Below are 21,841 nucleotides of genomic sequence, written 5' to 3' on the forward strand. Positions count from 1 at the left end.
CAGCTCTTTGAAGTTGCCTGTATTTGTAGAGGAGGCTATGCTTGAATCCATGGGACCACTGTCTCTATGTCCACGGAGAGCCACACCTTGCCACCCGCAAAAGAGAACTGTCTCAACAATAGGCTGTAACTTCCTTCGGATCTCTCTTATTTGAATTTGCCTGCCATGGTCCAGCTGATCAACAACACTGGGCACACATCCTGAGAAGGTTTGAAGAAAACTATCGGCTACCAGATGAGCGTCAGTGTGATATTTAGTGACTTCATGTGCACCGAAGACTTCGAGGGCGTGCTTCCACTTTTGAAATGGATTGGATACGAGGGCCTTAGTGCGCGCATGTTGGCCCTTGCCAATCTCACTTCTGCTAAAAAGGAAACACACTCGGCAAAACGCACCCTCTTGAAGCGCTGAGAAGCTAAGCCATCGGTACCTGTCCAGCCAAGCCACGTAAACATTCGTTTCTGCTTAAAATCGTTCATAGACTTAAACATATAGCCTTGCCAATCTCACTTCTGCTAAAAAGGAAACACACTCGGCAAAACGCACCCTCTTGAAGCGCTGAGAAGCTAAGCCATCGGTACCTGTCCAGCCAAGCCACGTAAACATTCGTTTCTGCTTAAAATCGTTCATAGACTTAAACATATAGCATGGCGGAGGAATCTAAGGAGAAGCTAGCAGTTGATGTTTTGTGTCATCATCCACTTTTGAGCCATTTGTGTAGAGCCCGATATCAAACTTGCTTCTGCTAACATTTTGAGGGTCATAAAAAGATAAATAATTAAATAAATGATAATCAGGCTGAAGCCCAATAAATCCCACCACCCGGGTGACGCCGCTGGTTGGTGGTGTATGAGAGCACGAAAAATTTCGGGGGGGGGCTGAAGCCCCATAAGCCCCCCCCCCCCTGGCTACGCCCCTGGAAAGGAAGGATTTGTTGCTTGGGGCATATCAAGGATTTCGCCTTTGAGGGGCTTCGCAGCACTTTCCCAAATAATCATCGAATGGTTTCATTAAAGGAGTTTTATTGCTTCACGAATTTTAATTGCGAAGCATTCTTAGCGAACCAAAGGCACTTTGACCCTTGCTATCTATCGGCAATGGCAAAAGGACAAGGAGCTACGTCCTTTCGTCAGCGCGCGTCATGACCTTGAGCACTTTCTTTTCTTTTTTTTTTCCAACGAGTGGCTTACTTTCAGTGTGATAGCGGGCGAGTGCACGGGCACGTCGCGGCATCTCGCGGCGGCCGCGGTAACTATGCAACTCACGATGCTCAAATCAGCCAATAATCGTAGACTTTGGGTTTATGGCGCGGTCATTCGGGTTTATGACATCATTTGTCAAGAGAAGAGCGAGCGATTTCTAGCTTACTTTGAAAATTAATTGCCAGTTCCAAGCATTGTACTGCGCTTAATGCTTGGCTGACAACTTCGTAGGAGCCTCGACAACCGATCGGCAGCGTTTTCTTACCATGCTGAAAAAATGTTACAGGTCCCTTCCATAAAAAAAATTAGCACAAGCTATCGTACTAAGGGACGTCAGAAATTTGGAACTATTTACCTTTTCACCATTGCCAAAGTTCTTGCCGACGCACTAGTTCCGGCTACCAAGTAACTAAAACGGGTAGCGGCCACTTGCTGCTGCAGGTATGTGACCAGCTTCAACATATCACGTTCCCTAATGTCGTGTATTTTCTTTTTTTGATAGTCTAAATCATTGCAACATCACATCGCTTGTGCGGGTGCTCGCACCCCTTGTAAAGTCGTTTTCGCCTCATGGCGCCCGCGCGTCCTGCAGGCCGGCTTCTAATGGTGGCGTGGTCGCCACTGACCGAAAGGTGGCGCTATATTCCCGCGGTGGCGCCGCCTGACAGCGACGTTACGCAGGGCCATGAAGATGTTCTGTCCACGTGTTCTCGGCACTGCTCGAGAACGGTCGTGTGGAAATACGTGGGGCGTGGGTCATGCCCACGGATTCCCTTCCGTGGTGAGTTGAACTTTGGCGACGCCGCATTCGTGTTATCTTGTGTGTGTGTGTTATCTTTGCATTATATTGTGTCGTGCTACTGTAGTTACTTTGTTACTGTAGTTATTGTGTCGTGTTACTGTAGTTAATTAGTTAGGTGCTGTTACGTTTGGCCTTAAAATTCATCGAGGCAGACGACATTGAGCGTGCAGCTATCTACCAGAATGCTGTCTCCCCCCCCACCCCCGTATCGGCGCTCAGACGGAGGCAGGAACGCCGGTTCTTCCTGGAGGAGCTTTTGCCGAGCGAGAGGGCAGGTCGCCGTGGATGGATTTCCCAGAAAAAGGACGTCGGAATTCGGAGACCCCTTTTTGGCTTGTTGTTCTCTGCGTGAGATAGCACCTCGGGAGAGTTTCTCACCCAGCCACTTCTGCCTTCTACCCTTCCGCAGCAGGGAAAATTAACCTGTGCCGGTGGGGGAGCGGTCTGCGTGTCTTCCGGGATTCGACACACCTGCTTCATCGTGCGTTTTGGTCAGCGTGGGACTGTGCCGTTGAAGACGCTCCCATCAACCCAGGTGGGGCCTTCACCCGTGGCAGCCATCATTCAACACTTCTTCCAAGTATTACTGGCAGTGGAAACGGAGGTCATCGGCCCTTTCCCCTTTGGACTGAAACTCCTCGCCGACCTTCTCCCCTACGAGTCTTCGGGGCGTGGCGAGTGTATTGTGTGACTCTTTGCCTCCTTTCGGGAGGCCGGACGCCAAGACGACAGGTCACCGGATTGGCGGGAGACGCTGACACCGGTTTGCCCGTGCTTTTGCAGTGAAGGTTTCGGGGCTATAAAAGCCGAAGACTTTTGACGTTATTTCTCTGCTCTGCTCTCTCTTTTCACTCCAATCTCTTAACCATGTAAATAAATCTACGTTCCTTCTTGAAAGAACGCGCCTCCTCACTGGGAATCATCGGCTATGGGGACGGACGGCGGGAGCCAGCTACCGTAACGAGACCCGCCGTACCCCACTCCTTACAACTGGTTGGCAGTGGTGAGATGGACCTTGCGACATGGTGCTGCGTTTGTGGTGAGTGCTTGGTCTTTGCTACGACTTTCCAGGCTTCATTTTGCGTTTACGCTTGAGTAGTGTAGAAGCTGGATTGTATTTTTGTGGGTTAGGTAGATCACCTAGTTATGCGTAACGAGTGAGTTTGAGGGATCACCTAACTATGTGTGAGCAGGACCAAAGCAAAGCGGCAGTCATGGATTTGAGGACAATGCTGAAAGATGAGCTCTTGTTTGTGTGCGAGCATCTCGGCATCAAGGTAGATAATAAGATGGCAAGGACAAATATGTGGAAGCTGATTATTAGAGAATCCAGTGAGGAGGACATTAACGACGCGTTAGTCGCTTTCAAAAGGTTTGAAGAGCGAGAAAAGAGAAGAGAGGAGAATGAAACAATGGAACGTGAGAAAGAAAGAGAAAAACGCGAGAAAGAAAGAGAAGAACGCGAGCGAGCCTTAGACGAAGAGATTGAAAGGTTGGAGCGTAAGGTTCAGGCAATGCGGCGGAGAAGTCAGACGTCCGCAGAGGTTGCGCACGAAAGGTGCGAAGAAGTAGCGAGTGCGGTGCACTTCAAAGCCACTGAGAAAGCCGCTTTTTGTGAGGTACCACAAATGAAAGGTACGCGTCTCTACGAGTGCGACATGCGCACGGAGCCTTCTGCGGAGAAAACCGAGAGACAGGTCGCGGATAGTGAAACCGCGCCTGATAAATGTGTGCGTTTCTCTGATTGTGCGAAGGCCAAGCAAATGGAAGACGAGACCGCGGCTGGTATCGAGACTGAAAGGATTCCGAAAGGCATTCCGTGTGGGACCGAGGCTGGTTCCAGCCGCCCTAATAGGGTCATCGAGGAGTTGGAGACTTCCCTCGCACCCCAACACGTGAATGGCCTTCCGGAAGTCGAGAGAGAAGAGGGCAAAGCTAGTCCTAAAAGTAGCGATGATTCGACGCTCCTGAAAGACAGTACTGAAAAGGTTCCTATTAATAGCGGAGGAAATGCCCCAGAGTGTGAGAGGGTAGAGAGCCATACTGTCGAGAAGGGCCCAGCTGTAGTTATTGGAAATGAGAGCACAGATCAATTGGCCCGACAGTGCAACGGAGCGGAGGAGTCGAATGACTTAAGCAAGAGAGAAAGCGGCGCACAAGCACCCATGAGCTGTGAAAATGCCGATGTCGCAACCCAGAGTGAAGTCCACCATAATCGGGGAAATGTTCGCAAACGTCGCCGCAAAAGAAAAAAGCGGACCCGTGCGGCGCTGCGAAGTGTTGAGACAGGTGGCACAGGGCAGAGCGAAACACAGGACAGGCGAGCGGGCAGTTCAGGGAAACGTCCTTGGAGGCGTACAGTCGGGTGCAAGCGACCGCCCCAGCGCAGAAAGAAAAAGGACAGGTCATCAGGCAGTTCAGGGAAACGTCCTTCGGGGTGCGCAGTAAGGTACAAGCGGCGAAAAAGGGGAAGCGGGGGAGAACAGTGCGCATCTCCACGACGGAGGGTGCCTTCGACAGGTACAAGTTTGCGGGGTCAACCATGTCGAGGTATTCCTAGACGCAAGGCAGGAGGAGCAGAGCGCCGAGCGAGAGCAAACAAAAAGAGAGGATTGCCACTCTTTCTCCCGCGTTTCTCGTGTCCCCTTCGCCTTTGTGAAGGAAACCGTCGGAATTCCCGAATGAGGCGTGACGGAGAAGTACAGCTAATGGCGCGCGCTCATTGTAGCCTCTGGCGAAATGAAATGCCGCCAAGACCGCGACCGCCACGAGTACGACTAAAAAGGGGAAGAAAGCTGTATAGGCTTGTCGGAGAATGTGACAGTTTGTCGAAATGGTTTTTTTGTAAGGTTATTCTAGTTTGATGTAGTGTTATTTTGTTATCTCCGACTGGTTTGTTTAGCTAAGCAGTTTCTTTTGGTATTTTTAAGCGATATATGCGCTTCTTTTATTGATCCTATAAGCTTTGTGCGAAATAGTTGTGGGCGCAATATTGTGAAGCAGTGGTATAGCGTTTGTCGATCGGAAGCGAATTTCACTTGTTTGTGTTTTTTATGTATAGCGCATTTTAAGGGAGCAAATGAGCAATTTTGAGGAAGGTTTTAGAGTAAAACCAAAGCGGTTTTTGAAATGCTCAGGTTTGGCGCTGAATGCGGCTATTTTAGTGGACCACTGTCAGGATTGACAAGCATGTTGGGCCGGATATTCAGCACGAATCCAACGCAGGTTACGTCAGGGGCTCCCGAGGTGTACGGCATCAAGAGTTATTGTCTATGCGTGTTGTTTTTCGTGAACATTTAGTTTCAGTCGCGTGTTTAGAGAAGTTGAGTTTTTAGGGATGTGGCGTATGGCTAATTGGGTGGTTTAATGTTTCAGCGCTCTATGAATGCGAGCAGTGTAGCGCTAAAGAGCACAGCAGAGCGCAGTGCGTTCTTTATCAGAGCGGCTCTCAGGGACGGGTAGCATTGACCACAAGTGCATGTTAGTACGCGATATTTATTCCCTCTGTTTTGTTTACTTTCATTGATGGCTTACAGGTCGTGTAATCACGTAAGCTGAGCGTTACGCTTTACTGAACATTAAGGATAGGAACACGTTTCAGACAGTTGTATGACGCAGCTGAATCTGTTGTGAAAGAGTTTGCGAGTACGTCAGGTTGTGTCTCAAGTAGGTAATAGCGGCTACGTTTGAGCTTGTTTTCAGTGAGCATAGAGAATACGCACAGATATCTTGTGTAGGTTTTAGGCAGCCTTCGTGTGAAAGCTGTGTTGTTCGTTGTTTTTCGTGTAGTTAGATATGAGAAGGTAACGCTACATAGCAGTGCGGATGGTAGGAGCAGACTTGTTTTAAAATTGGTTGTTTCAGGGATCTAGAGCCAGATTATACCTGCTTTTGGTGTTGTTTTGCTTGGACGGCCAAAATGATCCATCTTGTAGGCATCTCCTCATCCATGAGTGTTGTAGTTTTGGCGGCACGAAATTCTGCCAAAATTTTAGAGTAGCGGGTTTTTCATTTATTTGTGTGTCTTGAGAAGCCTGGAGAGTTTTAAGCGAGTCCAAGGCGCTTGATCGCGGCATGGCATTGTGTTGTGTGGTTCGCTTTGCTGCTGTCGATCATTGTGAGGTGGTTTGGGAGTTTGTTGCGAGTTCACAGTTGCGGTTCCAAGCCAGGACGTCGTCCTCGTCACCAGCCTTTCTCTTCGTGCCCAGCGGTTGTGAGCGCTGGCCAGTCGAGATTTTCCGGGCGGCGGAGGAGCTGTTACGTTTGGCCTTAAAATTCATCGAGGCAGACGACATTGAGCGTGCAGCTATCTACCAGAATGCTGTCTCCCCCCCCCCCCCCCCCGACCCCCGTATCGGCGCTCAGACGGAGGCAGGAACGCCGGTTCTTCCTGGAGGAGCTTTTGCCGAGCGAGCGGGCAGGTCGCCGTGGATGGATTTCCCAGAAAAAGGACGTCGGAATTCGGAGACCCCTTTTTGGCTTGTTGTTCTCTGCGTGAGATAGCACCTCGGGAGAGTTTCTCACCCAGCCACTTCTGCCTTCTACCCTTCCGCAGCAGGGAAAATTAACCTGTGCCGGTGGGGGAGCGGTCTGCGTGTCTTCCGGGATTCGACACACCTGCTTCATCGTGCGTTTTGGTCAGCGTGGGACTGTGCCGTTGAAGACGCTCCCATCAACCCAGGTGGGGCCTTCACCCGTGGCAGCCATCATTCAACACTTCTTCCAAGTATTACTGGCAGTGGAAACGGAGGTCATCGGCCCTTTCCCCTTTGGACTGAAACTCCTCGCCGACCTTCTCCCCTACGAGTCTTCGGGGCGTGGCGAGTGTATTGTGTGACTCTTTGCCTCCTTTCGGGAGGCCGGACGCCAAGACGACAGGTCACCGGATTGGCGGGAGACGCTGACACCGGTTTGCCCGTGCTTCTGCAGTGAAGGTTTCGGGGCTATAAAAGCCGAAGACTTTTGACGTTATTTCTCTGCTCTGCTCTCTCTTTTCACTCCAATCTCTTAACCATGTAAATAAATCTACGTTCCTTCTTGAAAGAACGCGCCTCCTCACTGGGAATCATCGGCTATGGGGACGGACGGCGGGAGCCAGCTACCGTAACGAGACCCGCCGAACCCGACTCCTTACAGTGCGTGATTCGACTGGCGAGCTCGCTGTTGTGTAAAATGTACTAGTAAATGCCCAAGTGTTCGCTGCATTACGGCGTGTACTGAGTCCGTTTGTTCCTGGAGCTTGAGAAAAGCCCCGCACACTCCATCAACGCATCCAAAAGAGCGGTATCAGATGGCTATCTTACAGGCGTGAGCGCGAGCGGACTTCTATAAATGACGTAGAAAAGCGCAACTCGGGCTAGTTGGTATGGCATACTGAGGGGTAATGATTCGCTGCAGAGCTTCTTGTCGTTAGTCGTCTGCGTGCACCTCCGTAGCGCATCGCTACGCTTCAGGATTTCCAGATGGATGGAAGGAGCAACATATCATACAATTAGACGGACAACAGGGAAATTCCAAAAAAAACACTTCATTATCACCTTAAGAACTAGCATGCTCCCATAATCGCTTAAAACAGATATGCAAAAAAGTAAGACCATGCACACCGAATCCGCGTAAATGTATCGATTTTTAAAGATTCCGCCATGACTCCCACAGTGGGCAGGACCTACTAACGAATGCAAAGTGCGGTGAACCGAGTCACGCTGCTGAAAAGTGCAATGACAGTCTTCATTTTGCTAACGACATTTTCCAGAATGTGCCCTACGTGACAAAATCGAAGAAAACATCGCATCTGCTTCCTGTATGAAATTTAACGTCCTAAAGTGACTCCAGCGATGAGCGACGCCGTAGTGGAGGACTCAGGACAATTTCAAACATCTGGAGTTTTTACGTGCTCTGGCATGACACAGTACACGGGCTTCCATGATCTCGCCACCACGAAAATGCAATCGCCACAGACGGTATCGAGCCCGCGCCTTTCGGGTAATCATCTTCATCATTGAGCGATCTCGACGGGCAGCCGTGTTGACAACCGAAGACATTGAAAACTGCTTCTGCGCAGAACGCACGTCATTCGGGGTGCGTATGTGTGGCGCGTACATGTTTCCAGTGGCACGTCAAGCTCGCAGTAAGGACATCGTCGCTATAAAAATAAAGGAAAACATTTGTGTAGAGGAAACTCGAAAAGGTGTTTCATTTTTGCATACCGCAATGTACCCTGGTGCGGCACGTAGGGGGCCAGCGTCCCATAAGCCTCTGGCACTCGTCAGGCGCACAAACACCAACGCCGCCGTCAGCTGTGCCGTCAGACACCGCAGCGATGTCTTTACAGCTATCATTGCTTCGCCTTCCGCGAAGAACGGGCCTTCGAGATCCGGGGTGGTGGGCTCGAAGGGGCCGCCTCTTCAGTTTATGCCCATTGCGCAGCGGTCACGTGACTCATGTACATGAGTGAAAGTCCACCGTCTCTGACAAAGCGACTTTAAAGGCGAACGCAGGGGCCATGGTGGTTCCTCGATTAAAGCAGCGACGGTCACTCCCTTTGAGAGCGCATTTGGGATATGTTATGTCATCGCCAAGTTTCTGATTTTGCTCAAGTCACGAGGATTCGCGTTCGTAATCACAAATGAACTGCAATAACTACCCGTGACGTGAGAACGTAGGCTTCTTAGTAGTGACACTCACCAGTCTCCTGCTCCAGAAACACTCTGCACGCTCTCGAGCTTCGATGTTGGATAGTGAAGCACCTTGACGGGTTCCTGCGTCATTAAAAAAACCACAGCTATCTCAAGTCATCTACAGCTGGTTTCTTAATCACGACAGTTATTTTTTCATGCGAAGTCTCATGCGTACCGCATCTCGTTGTAATGACTCTTTATGAAACCTGCCATCAGACTTTTGGCGTTATTCGGTGATGATTAGAGGTCGGTGATGATTAGAGTCGGTGATGATTAGAGGCCGAATTTTTAGGCATTAAGGAAGCTTGTTCTGGGCGCCAAAACTGGGCAGGCAGAACAACTTTTAGGCTTCCAAATTCGTAAATATAGGCACAAGAAATTTTCCCATAAATGCAAATAATTTCAAACGAAGACTTGCGCGACCTCTGTATACGATAGGAAAACAAAAAAAGTCAGTGTTTCGCCTTAAAGGCGAAGCAATGAATGCGATAGCAAGAAGTTGGAAGGTCACAGGAAGAACGGCAAGCAGCTAGAGACTTGCAGCGCGCTGCTCAAGCATAAAGGACGCAGGAAAAGAAAACACACAAGGCAAGTGCGAATTAACTAACAACTGTCACAGCTCGACACTTGCAGGGCGCTGCTCAAACACAAAGAAGGACGCACGGAAATAACGCACAAGTATACATAGCACGAGTGCTAATTGTCGCAGTTCTTACTTCAACTAGCCGCTACTTTGGCTTTCTAGCTAGTAGCTGACTCCTTTCGCAAACGTGGCCGCTGCAACGAGCAAAGTGAACTTCCTGTGGTCTATAGCTTCAACGCAAACTTTGCGGTGAAAGCACAAGACTTACAAAACTCCCCCTCAAGAGATAATTCGGCGAGCGCGGTCGGCCACGCCCTGTATGTCAAAGTACTAGTCGAAGGCGCACATCCCAACTCCGGCGAAACACAAGACGGTTTTAGAATTAGGGACCCAAGAAATTTGCGAGCCGCCAGGACACATGCGCAGAACGCAAACCACTCTCGTACTCTTCCGCTGGCGTTGTCCCAAGACCCTTCAGCGTCTTCCTTTGGGCGGCAAACAAAACCGGAGAGAGCGCGACCTCAACAGAAGAAAACGGCGCTTCGCAGTCTCACGTGAAGCCACGGCTCGCGTTGCATGCGGGCGTCGATTCTGGTCACTAAGATAAAACTTCATTTGGGTCTAGTTGGTACATATTCCTGAGGCTAAAATTACAGCGCAAACGCACTTCATTGTGCTTCTTACTTCTTCTTTACTTCTTTGTTCCTGCACCCATATGAATATGATTTCATGTAATAAGGTACGAATTTGGCCTGGTTGGTTCATGATTAAATTTAGAAACAGCGCTAAAAGACGGGACAAAGAAAGGACAAACCACGGCGCATGATTTCATGTCTTGGCGTATCTGATACACTATCATCCTTGTTACACGTTTTGGTTTAGAGCTATTGTTGTGTGCGCATGCGCGGTAAGGCTGCCTTGGGCTTGTATATGCATTGGCGTATGAAACAATAAATCAGTTGTTAGTCAGCGCTTGTGTCGTACGTTTCTTTTCTTCGTGGGTGTCTTGTGCGTTTGCGCTGTAATTTTAGCCTCATGATTCTGGTCACGGTGTAACATATATATACTGTGATTCTGGTTCAGCCTTCTCGTTTCTTCCCTCCTATGCCATAAGTCTACATGAGCCAAAGCGTTCCTACTAGCTCGTGCCACCACGAGCCACGGGACACTCTTCTTTTTCCCTGGCCTACTGACCACGAGTGGCGTGGCGCTACAACCACAAAATGGAAAACTAGAGTGAGTCGCCAGCGATACGACGCAAAAGCAGAATACAAACGCTTCGTGCGTTTGTATTCTGCCGTTAGTGTCCTGGAGAACGAATGAGGCATGGCGCAATCGTCTAGGTCTGCGCACTGCCGAGCGAGGGGTCGCAGGTTCGAAATCCCGGTCTTGTGCTTGTTGTTTCATGCCGGGGTCCACCAAGACTTCAGTGACGTATTTCCGTCACCGAAGTGACGTCGTAAAAATTTACACGATCAGATGGCAAAGAAAAAAACTTCCGCCAACGGTCGTCGAACCCACGACCGCTCGGTCCGCAAGAACACATGCCGGGCACGCTATCCACTGCGCCACGGTCACTTTTTTTTCTTTATTGCCTTCTTGACTACAGGTGAAGATCGTCTAACAATCACATATCATATCCTTTTCATGTGCGTTAATGCATCAAACAAAGCTATCACATCTTCATCACAGTCAGTCGTCTTATACACCTCACGAACCTTGACAACACTTTCCACGAAACACTCATGAACAGATGGAACTTTAACGTCACACTGTCTATACGCTAACATGCTGCGCCAAACCGAATGAAGACCCAGTAAAAAGGTAACATCCAAATGCGGAACAGAGTATTCAAAGGGCAAAAAGTGAATTCCATGCGGATTAAGAGGTAGTTCTATCTTTAAGGTCCTCTGGTCGATTCCACGAAAGATCAAAAAAGTGTGTATATTCGATGTTTCCGATTTTCCTGATAATTTTGTATGTTGTGCACATATGACTGCACAGCACGAAATCGCAGTTCGTTTTCAAATAAAAAATTTTTTCATCACAGGAAAATTCGACAAGTGTCGCCGGTTGACGACGACCATTTTACGAAGAGTGCGTTTTCGTAAATTCGCAATCATGCTGGCAGCTACTTAAGCTATATATTACAAATATCTTTCTTTTTGGCGGAAGTAGAAGTAAAGAGGAAATAGCTGGTATGATTTCATGGAATTCTGAGCAAATTATGTATTTTTAAAAATTCACGAAAAACGCTGCGTTTTTGAAAATCAGTCAAATTTGGGACGCTATGGCTACTTCTGTGAACATCTCACCTTGTTCATATTTGCAGCATGAATAGGCCTCTGTGTGAATAATGAACCTCTGCATTTGTATTTCTCTAATAATTTTCAAAGTAGTAAATTTTCATGCTCGAAACACCAAAAAGAGAAAAGTGCTCCTCGATTCAAAAATCTATAATAAAAAAAACCCAATCTCAATTTTGTTCAAAGTCCCCCAAAATGTTCTCAAAGGACTGCAGAATGATATTATGAAAAAACATGTTGCATCATTTTGATTAGGACAAAAGCAGAAAATGTCAAACATTGTGTTTCCAGAGCGTTGTGGCTACTGCGGAAAGGACATCTCTAGTAACAAGAAAATACAGTAACACGTCTTTTTTCTTCTCTGAGCTTCGTTAAACAACAGTAATGATCTATTGTCGGAAAGTGGGAACTGTTTTGTAAAGAAAAAAAGATCGTTCCAATTAAATGCATTTGCGTGGTTTGCGACTTCACGCCAGTGCTATAGACATCCCTCAGTCCACAGTAGGCACTTTCAGTAGTAGCCTCCTTTTCTTTCATCTATTTCAGTTGAGTATAATTCATATCTTGAGTGCTAAAGAACGCATTCCCTCCATGCGTCTCTTATGATGACGTGCTGTGCCAGAATTGAGAGATTCGTATAAAAGCCAATGTCTCTTGATGAATAAAAATGAATTTCTGGAGAGCGGTCGCCAAGAGGTGTGGTTTTTGTTGGCCCAAATGTGTACGTTGTCAAACCTTATGTGATAAATGCAGACTTTAAAAAGAATCGATTACGTGAAGATTGGTGGCAGCAGTTTTGGCCACGGACAAAACACGTTTTGTTTGCATTGCATCTGCTTTGTTTTGCATCTCCTTGTATGTCTTGAAGCAGTGCTGGCAGATCTGGTCTCCCTCTTGAATTGAGCGCGCATCCTACTTCATGACCCTCCGCAAAAGAGACTCGATACGATATCTTCTACATAACGAAAATTCCGCTCCAGCGGAATTTTCTTTTTGTGCACCATGAGAGAGTCCGTACAAAATCTCGGTCATGGCTATAACGCCTACCCGTAGCCACCTTCAGAGCGTAGGACAGTGATCGCATCAAGGTGAAGCACAATTTGGATGCTTAACTTCTATCTCAGGTGGTGTTTGGCTGACTGGCACAGCCGTGCTCGTTGCTGTCGTCTGCTCAGGCGGGCGTCTATCGCGCCGCCCTTTGCACCTGTCCGCCTAACGCATGCTACTCCGTTTACACGAAGGCGAGTAGCGCGGGCCACTCGATCTGCCACACGATCCGCACGGTGCGGATCCAGAGACCGGGTGGGAGAGCGACGAGCGGTGAAAAATGTATCGTGTAACCAACGCAATCGACACCCCAGCATTTTCTCGTGCAGAGCGACAAAGCCTGGCAAACAATGTGTGGCTGCTGTGCTTAAGTTGCACTGCGGTACTCGCCCTTCACCACTGTCGCTATTTGCGATTTCTCACATTCTAACAATGCATGATCGACTCAGCTACACAAATTTCGCGTTTAGCTTCGTTGCTTTTATATAGGTAAGCGCACTTACTTAAAAAAAAAATTATCCAGAGGAATGAAAATGTCCGTGCTACCCGTCGACGAGGAATATAAGTGGTGTCGCAAATGCATTTAATTGGAACGATCTTTTTTTCTTTACAAAACAGTTCCCACTTTCCGACAATAGATCATTACTGTTGTTTAGCGAAGCTCAGAGAAGAAAAAAGACGTGTTACTGTATTTTCTTGGTACTAGAGATGTCCTTCACGCAGTAGCCACCACGCTCTGGAAACACAATGTTTGACATTTTCTGCTTTTGTCCTAATCAAAATGATGCAACATGTTTTTTCATAATATCATTCTGCAGTCCTTTGAGAACATTTTGGGGGACTTTGAACAAAATTGAGATTGGGTTTTTTTTATTATAGATTTTTGAATCGAGGAGCACTTTTCTCTTTTTGGTGTTTCGAGCATGAAAATTTAGTACTTTGAAAATTATTAGAGAAATACAAATGCAGAGGTTCACTATTCACATAGAGGCCTATTCATGCTGCAAATATGAACAAGCTAAGATGTTCACAGAAGTAGCCACAGCGTTCCAAATTTGACTGATTTTCAAAAACGCAGCGTTTTTCGTGAATTTTTAAAAATACATAATTTGCTCAGAATTCCATGAAATCATAAGAGCTATTTCCTCTTTACTTCTACTTCCGCCAAAAAGAAAGATATTTGTAATATATAGCTTAAGTAGCTGCCAGCATGATCGCGAATTTACGAAAACGCACTCTTCGTAAAATGGTCGTCGTCAACCGGCGACACTTGTCGAATTTTCCTGTTATGAAAAAAATTTTTATTTGAAAACGAACTGCGATTTCGTGCTGTGCAGTCATATGTGCACAACATACAAAATTATCAGGAAAATCGGAAACATCGAATATACACACTTTTTTGATCTTTCGTGGAATCGACCCTCTGCAATATGTCCCAAAAGAATATGGCATTACTACAATCAATGAATACATGTTCAATAGCTTCAGGCCTATTACACAGGAAACACATGCTTCCCCATGGTACATAAATCCCTCTATCCTCCAGCCACGTTTTCACTGGCAAGGTTCGTGTATGAAGCTTGAAGAAGAAGGTATTTACGTTAGGCGGTATCCACATGTTTTTAACTCGTTTTAGAACGTCTTGGCCGAGTGCTTTTTTAAACATTAACCGATAAACGGGCACAGGGAATACATTCTGAATTAGGTCCTTCATAAGGCGCTTTCTTTTCACGTTAGATAAGTAATCCATAGGAAACCTTGCCCTTTGGAATCGATAGGACAACACAACTTCCCGGAAGAATGGCGACAACGAGTGTCGTTCCCCCCTCTCTGACGATACAAAGAAGTCAGGCATATGATGTAATAACATTCTTTGAAATAAACAACATAAAAAGGAATTAAATGGTCAACTTCGCGCCAAATTCACATTCACACATAAGAAGAAACACAAGACAGGACGGGCGCTCACTTACAACTGTTTATTCCTTGTGGAAACAGGCTAATATACACCCACTTCTCATCAACACATGCGCAACATGCTCGCTTAAAGGGACCCTGAAACGGTTTTTTGAAGTTTTGTCAGCGTTTAAGCAGGGGCATCCCCAAATCAATCGCACCAGAAATTAAGCGACGCACTATCTACCAAGGCCGCTACGGAATTTATATCTATACCCTCCTCCTCATCACTGCCTTGCACCCTCAACCCACAGACACCCTGACATCGCCGGCGATCGCAGCGCTCTCATGAGCGCACTCGACGGTTTGAGCTTCGCGTCATGGCCTCAGATATTGTGCGCCGACGCGCAACCTCAGAGGCCCAACAAAGACGAAGCTCGCGGAGTGGTTGATATCTGCTTCGACAGGTGCCGCCACACTACCAGCAGATCTTATTTTATTCTCCTGTACGGCGGCAATCTGCATGCGGACAAACAAAAATAATTCGAGAACGATCACCGATAAGCGTAAACGCGGGTAATGTGGTTGTGTCTTCAGGGTTGAAGTTACAGCCACAAAAACGTGGATCGTGGCGTTGAACGGATAGCGAGAGCGCGACGCTCATTGCAGCGACGAGCTGAAGGGATTCCGCTCGCCGGATGCCTCACGAACATTGCACGATGTCACAGCTTTACAAGTCGCCAATTGCTAGAAATTGCTAGATATGTTGTACACAACACGGCTAGGGAAATTATTTATGTCCAAGAAAAGAAACCTCGAGATAAACACTGTCGCTCAGCTCACGTTAACACGGAGTACGTTGTAACACAGGCAGACGACGCTCGCTGCCCACAGGAGGTTCAGTGACGTGTACTGGACATAACCAATCAGATCAGCCGCCTGCATGACGTCGCGCTTCCAATACGACGCGCACTGGAAGTGGGCGGTTTGAAAACGCGTTTGGCTGAGCCGCTGTGATCGGTGGCTATTCGCAGCTTCAAAGCCTTGTAATAAATTACACAGTTTACGCAGAGAGCTTAAATTGGTCTGTAAATGATCCTTAGGACTTGCTCTGCCGGCTCAATGTGTTCATACAAAATCGTCAAAACTGTTTCAGGGTCCCTTTAAAAGGAATCTATTTGATCTCTTATCAGCATGAAACGGTTGAGAAACAGATGACACAGAGAAAGCCCTCCTTGCTTAACTCGACGAAACAAATTAGCTCTTGCTGTGCACTCCCATGTAGATTTCCAGATGAATGTGGCAAATATCCTGTGGATTTTTTTAATGTTGTTACGCGTACAACTAAGTGCTTGCAAAAGGTACATAATTTTAGCAGCCAGAAAAACGTTACATATTGCGGACCGAGAGAAAATCGATAATTCTCGACCACCCCATGCTTCAGCTGTCGCACGCAATTCCTCCGCCTTGCTAAGCCAAAGCGATTCGCTGTCTTTATATCTGTCCAGTGGTACCCAGAGATAACGGTTAGGTGTCGTGAGCCACCGAATATTTCCAAAAGAATTGGGCGTGTGATCCCAGTTGCCATGCCACAAACCCACACTTTTATCCTTATGCATCAAACTTCCACTTGTGTCGCAAAACCTTTCAGTGATTCTTAATAACGAATTCACGCTCTCTCCATCAACAACAAAAAAGGCAATATCGTCGGCGTATGCCGAAACACGCACTTCACATGCCTGTAATCTAAATCCTTTAATTCCAGCACTGCTAATAACTTTCCTACAGAGTGGTTCCAAAAATAAAGCAAAAAGTAAAGGACTTAACGGACACCCCTGGCGCACAGAGGAAAGGACTAGTACGCGCTGTGAAAGTTCTCCGTTCGCAATCAAATTTGTAGTTGAGCTTTGCTTTTGTATGCCATCCTAATACCTTTACGCATGACCGAACCAAGACCAACGTATTCAATTAACGTAAACAGAATATTGTGTGGGACCATGTCAAAAGCTTTGGCTAGATCTATTTGTAACATAGCTACTTTAAAGGGCCCCTCACCAGACCACATAGCAAATTTTAGTTAGACGCTGGAAGTTGTTGTGTGCCGAATGAAGAGCAGTATGCCGCAAGAATTTTTCAAATCGGTTCATTACGAGCTGAGAAAAACAATAATTTGTAGCGGCGCGAAACCATGATGCGAGGAGGCGAGTTCCAAACCCTTGCCACTCGCCCTGTGTAGCCTTAGCAAGCCAAATCCCTTCCCTGCCCTCTTCACTTGACACATACGCATGAACACGTGATGCGCATACATGGTCACGTGCGCATGACGTGCCCGAGTCAGCCCGAGCACGCGAGCGGCGTTGCACGGCCGCTACCTTTTTTTTCTTTATGTAGCGGCCGTGGGCGTTTTGTCGGCGTTCTCTGTGGTGTACTGCCTGTTTCTGCGGGACGGGCATGAAAGTTGAGACATTTGTACGGGCACGAGAGTGGCGGTATCATGAGCCAGTGCCGCATTAACGTTTACTCTGACGCGGTAGAATAAATGAGCATGAGTGCTCGAACGCGCCAGAACATTACTGGGTGATTCCACATAAGATCGAACAAACGATGGCTGGTGGACCTCTCAAATTTATTTCAAAATTTTATATATTATTGCCTGATGAGTGGAAAGAAGAGATCCGCTATTTGTTTTGCCGCCAAAAATTTTTTCGAACCACAGGAAATCAATAATGACGAAGAGGTGGAGTGGAGCGCTCATCCGCTCTGCTGTTTTGGCCGACTTTCGTTATGAATTTAACAAAATATATTAAAGTTGGGTAGCTGAATTTTTTTTACCTAAATGTATGCATGTTTTTGCTTCTGCTCAGGCATTTTTAGTTTTTATGTGTAGTGTAGATGTTTTTATAAAAAACCTCAAAAATGGCCCAATTGGCAAAATCTTCTTTACTTTGAAGGTCTTTATCTCAAAAAAGCCTTGTAGCATAGCGACAAAAATTCTGCATTACGTTCTTCGCATGCGTATCTACCAAACTGCCAAATCTTGTATTTATATAACTTTTCAGTAAAGAGATATGATCGGGCTAAGTTCAAGAAAACACCGAAGAATGGAAACTTCTGACGACAATTAAAAAAAAAAACCATTTTTTAAATTTCTTAAACTTTGTCCACTTATTCTCCTCCACATCATCTTTCACAATCATTAAAAACATGTTGCATAATGTCGTTGCACTAATAGTTACGGCCCCTCCAATAAGACCCTTAGGCAAGGATGGGCAATTCCGACTTCTTGCCCAGCAAGTGTATAAAATGCAGGCAGGATTGAATTTCTTTTCATTAAAAGGCCAGCAGGTACCTAAAAAGGTGCTGCCGGCACTGAAGACGTTAATTTTGAAAATATTTGGTCACTGCAGCGGCCACGAGCGCGGGGCTACCGATCAGGCGCGCGCGCACCCGAGATGCTCGTTGTAAGAGACGGCGCAGTGAGAGCTCGTTTTCGCATCCTCAGACCGATTGAGTTCGAAACAGCAACACCTCTCGGGTGACTTAAACGCACGTGCACCGGTAGTCGCAGTGATCTGGTTAATTGCGTCGATTTCTTTTTCAGGGGACATAAGAATGTCATCGTTATACAGTGCGTTCCGTGAAGATCTTTCATTGCAGTGGTAGCAAAAGCACGCGTAGCACAAGTAGTCCGTCTCATTGACAGTCACTGATCTTTCGGGCGTTAAACGTTCCTTCAAAGCATTTATGTCTAGCTAGGTAACTCTGCGAAATTTTGGCTTCTTTGTATTAATTAAAGCAGTACTGACACAATTTTGAGGCATCGCAAAAGGGACATTTTTTGCTTTGTTGGTATGCAGTGTCCACGCTGTCCACACACTGGAGTCGGAGAACACGTATAAAATATTTTAATTTGACTTTGAAGTATTCGTCGCTGAGCATTTGCAAGCCAGCCACACTGCAAGGACATTATCCCGACAAGTCAAGACAGTTCCTCCGAGTTCGCGAGTTCTGCGTCCTGCATGCAGCCTAAATCGTAGAAATCACTGTCAGGGTCACTGGACGACAATTCACTCATCGTTGTCTATTGCACCACGAGCAGATGACGGATTTCCCGCTAGTACGTCGCGAATTTCTGTATCTCCGTGACGTCACACTGCTATGAAACGACACTGAGAAGCCACCCCCTCGATATCGAAACCGAAAGTGTCTATTCACGGTGGCGCTAATGAAAATATAGGATGCATTCCCAGTCACCACAATAGTCGTTTTAGGTTTCTCGACACCAAGACTATGTACACGTATACACTGACGGATCCGTTTTGCCAAACAGCTCAACTGCAGCAGTTGTGATACCGATTAAAGCCACAACAATCAAATTCAAGACCTCCCACCTTACGACATCGACGGCAGCAGAGCTCGCAGCACTTCGTGTCGCATTACATTTCATAAGTGATGAACGGGCACAAAAATGGACTATGTTCAGTGACTCCAAGGTGGCACTACAGTCTCTTCTGTCACGACGCGGCCCGCACGAACAACTTGTATTTGAGATTGCAGAAGAGACGCACCATTTAACTGAGAAAGGGCATGAAATAACTTTTCAGTGGCTTCCAAGTCACTGTGGGATTATCGGCAATGAACGGGCCGATCAAGCTGCCCGTTCCGCCCATACTGAAAACGATCAACTCTTAATACCGCTCTCCAGAACTGACGCTGCACGGAAGCTCTGCGTGCTTGCTCGCCAACTCACCACGTCGCAGTGGAACGAGCCACACTTCCAGCACGCACGACTATATGCCCTAGACCCAACTCTCAGCCTTCGAATTCCCCCAGGACTTCGTCGAGGTGACGCTACCCTTCTGTGCAGGTTATGGTTGGGTGTCGCATTTACCTGTGCGTACGCGTTCCGCATAGGAATGGCCGACACCGCAGCTTGTGACCACTGCGGAAGTGATGAAACAATTAAGCATATTCTGTGCGACTGTCCACAGTACTGTTCGCAGAGACAGTCGCTTTGCAACGCGCTTGACAAATGGGACGACCGAACTCTTTCGGAAGAAAGAATCCTGCGCCACCGACAGGACTTTACGTCTCAGAAGAAGGCTGTGCAGGCGCTAATGCGCTTTCTGCGTTCAACCGGGCTATCAGAACGGCTGTGATAGGACGTCCTGCATGTGTGTGCATGTGTGCATGTTTTGTTTTGTTTTTATTTTATCTCCTTCTCTCTCTGTCCTCTTTCCGACCCCTATATCCCCACCCCTGTGCAGGGTAGCAAACCGGTCGCTCGCACCAGGTTAACCTCCCTGCCTCTTCCTTTTCATCTATTTCTCTCTCTCGACACCAGTATTTTTATTTAGAGCAACAATGCGAAATTTTTTTAAATTCGTGTCAGTACTCCTTTAAGCTTCTTGTGCTTCGAAAGGTAGTCTCCACAATAGACTCATTCAGAGCTATACTTTCTCGTCATGAGACGCACAGGAGGAGTAGAGTGAGAGCAAGAACTATCCGCGCTGAATGAAGTGTGAACAGCGCACCGAACACGCGGCCCGTTCACGCCGTCTGCTGCCGGCATCTAAAATAGACAAGCGCATCCGGTTACCGATAGTTTTGCTTTTCTTTCCTTTGACAATACATATTTTGCTTTGCCACTGGAGCGCCACGTTCATGCTTTCCACTGATCGCAACTGGCGCAGCGCAGTTTCTGTGGCAGCAGCGTGCGTGAAGCGAGCGCTCATAGCTCCCTTATAGAGTTTTCATCTTGCTTCCATCTCCGCCGTGTTATCAGCGCCTAGCTGAGATGCGAACAGAGGGCGGATAGAATAGCGAAGCTCCAGTGCACGTGCGTTCAAGTCACCCGAGAGGTGTTGCTGTTTCGAACTCAATCGGTCTGAGGACGCGAGAACGAGCTCTCACTGCGCCGTCTCTTACAACGAGCATCTCGGGTGCGCGCGCGTCTACTCGATAGCTCCGCGCTCGTGGCCGCTGCAGTGACCAAATAATTTCAAAATTAACGTCTTCAGTGCCGGCGACACCTTTTTAGGTACCTGCTCACCTTTTAATAAAAAGAAATTCAATCCTGCCTGCATTTTATACACTTGCTGGGCAAGAAGTCGGATTGGCCCATCCTTGCCTAAGGGTCTCTTTGGAGGGGCCGTAACTATTAGTGCAACGACATTATGCAACATGTTTTTAATGATTGTGAAAGCTGATGTGGAGGAGAATAAGTGGACAAAGTTTAAGAAATTTAAAAAATGGTTTTTTTTTTTAATTGTCGTCAGAAGTTTTCATTGTTCGGTGTTTTCTTGAACTTAGCCCGATCATATCTCATTACTGAAAAGATATATAAATACAAGATTTGGCAGTTTGGTAGATACGCATGCGAAGAACGTAATGCAGAATTTTTGTTGCTCTGCTACAAGGCTTTTTTGAGATAAAGACCTTCAAAGTAACGAAAATTTTGCTGATTGGGCCATTTTTGAGGTTTTTTATAAAAACATCTACACTACACATAAAAACTAAAAATACCTGAGCAGAAGCAAAAACATGCATATATTTACGTAAATAAATTTCAGCTACCTAACTTTAATATATTTTGTACAATTCATAACGAAAGTAGGCCGAAACAGCAGAGCGGATGAGCGCTCCACTCCACCTCTTCGTCATTATTGATTTCCTGTGGTTCGAAAAAATTTTTGGCGGCAAAACAAATTGCGGATCTCTTCTTTCCACTCATCAGGCAATAACATATAAAATTTTGAAATAAATTTGAGAGGTCGACCAGCCATCGTTTGTTCGATCTTACGTGGAATCACCCTACTATCGTTTCCAGGGCTGTCGTCTACTCGATGCGCTAACCGCGAGGACACGAACGCATGGGAAACGGAGGCACATCAGCCGCGCATCTCGCGGCAATTCAAGAAAAAAAAATGAAAAAGACGCACACATTCCCTTTGTGTGCCTCATTATTCCTCTCAAGTTTTATTAATCTATTCGAGCAACAAATTACACAAACTACACCTGTCGTGTCAAATAATTATCACAGTGTCACGTGCTACTGTTGGCGACGTCAGAGCACAGTCGTCTACGTAGAGGAGCGACGTCACAGCACTACCATCTACGTAGGGCCATTTTCTCATGTACGTCATCCCCTCATTCTCTAAAGCGCGCGCGCGAGAGGAAGGGCAAGCAGCGTTCACCTTGAAATTTGACCCATTTCCGCGGCGCGTAGCGTTGCAAAATTTGGCAGACGTGATCGTGAACTCCCAGGGTATGCATTGCGCTCGTTAGCTCAAAATTGTCAAACCTGGTGAGGGGCCCTTTAAGAAGTG

The 21,841-nt window shown here is 46.9% G+C and overlaps 1 protein-coding gene across 1 annotated transcript in view; it reads right to left on the minus strand.

Annotated features, from left to right (window-relative positions):
• The window catches only part of LOC119384104 (uncharacterized), a 286,696-nt gene that overhangs the window by 78,447 nt on the left and 186,408 nt on the right, over positions 1 to 21,841 (minus strand). The window contains exon 4 of the mRNA XM_037652398.2: positions 8,689 to 8,762. Coding sequence (XP_037508326.2) covers positions 8,689 to 8,762 — 74 coding nt within the window. The remainder of the gene's footprint in view (positions 1 to 8,688; positions 8,763 to 21,841) is intronic.

The sequence above is a fragment of the Rhipicephalus sanguineus genome, chromosome 2, assembly GCF_013339695.2.
Source record: "Rhipicephalus sanguineus isolate Rsan-2018 chromosome 2, BIME_Rsan_1.4, whole genome shotgun sequence".
Lineage (NCBI taxonomy): Eukaryota > Metazoa > Arthropoda > Arachnida > Ixodida > Ixodidae > Rhipicephalus > Rhipicephalus sanguineus.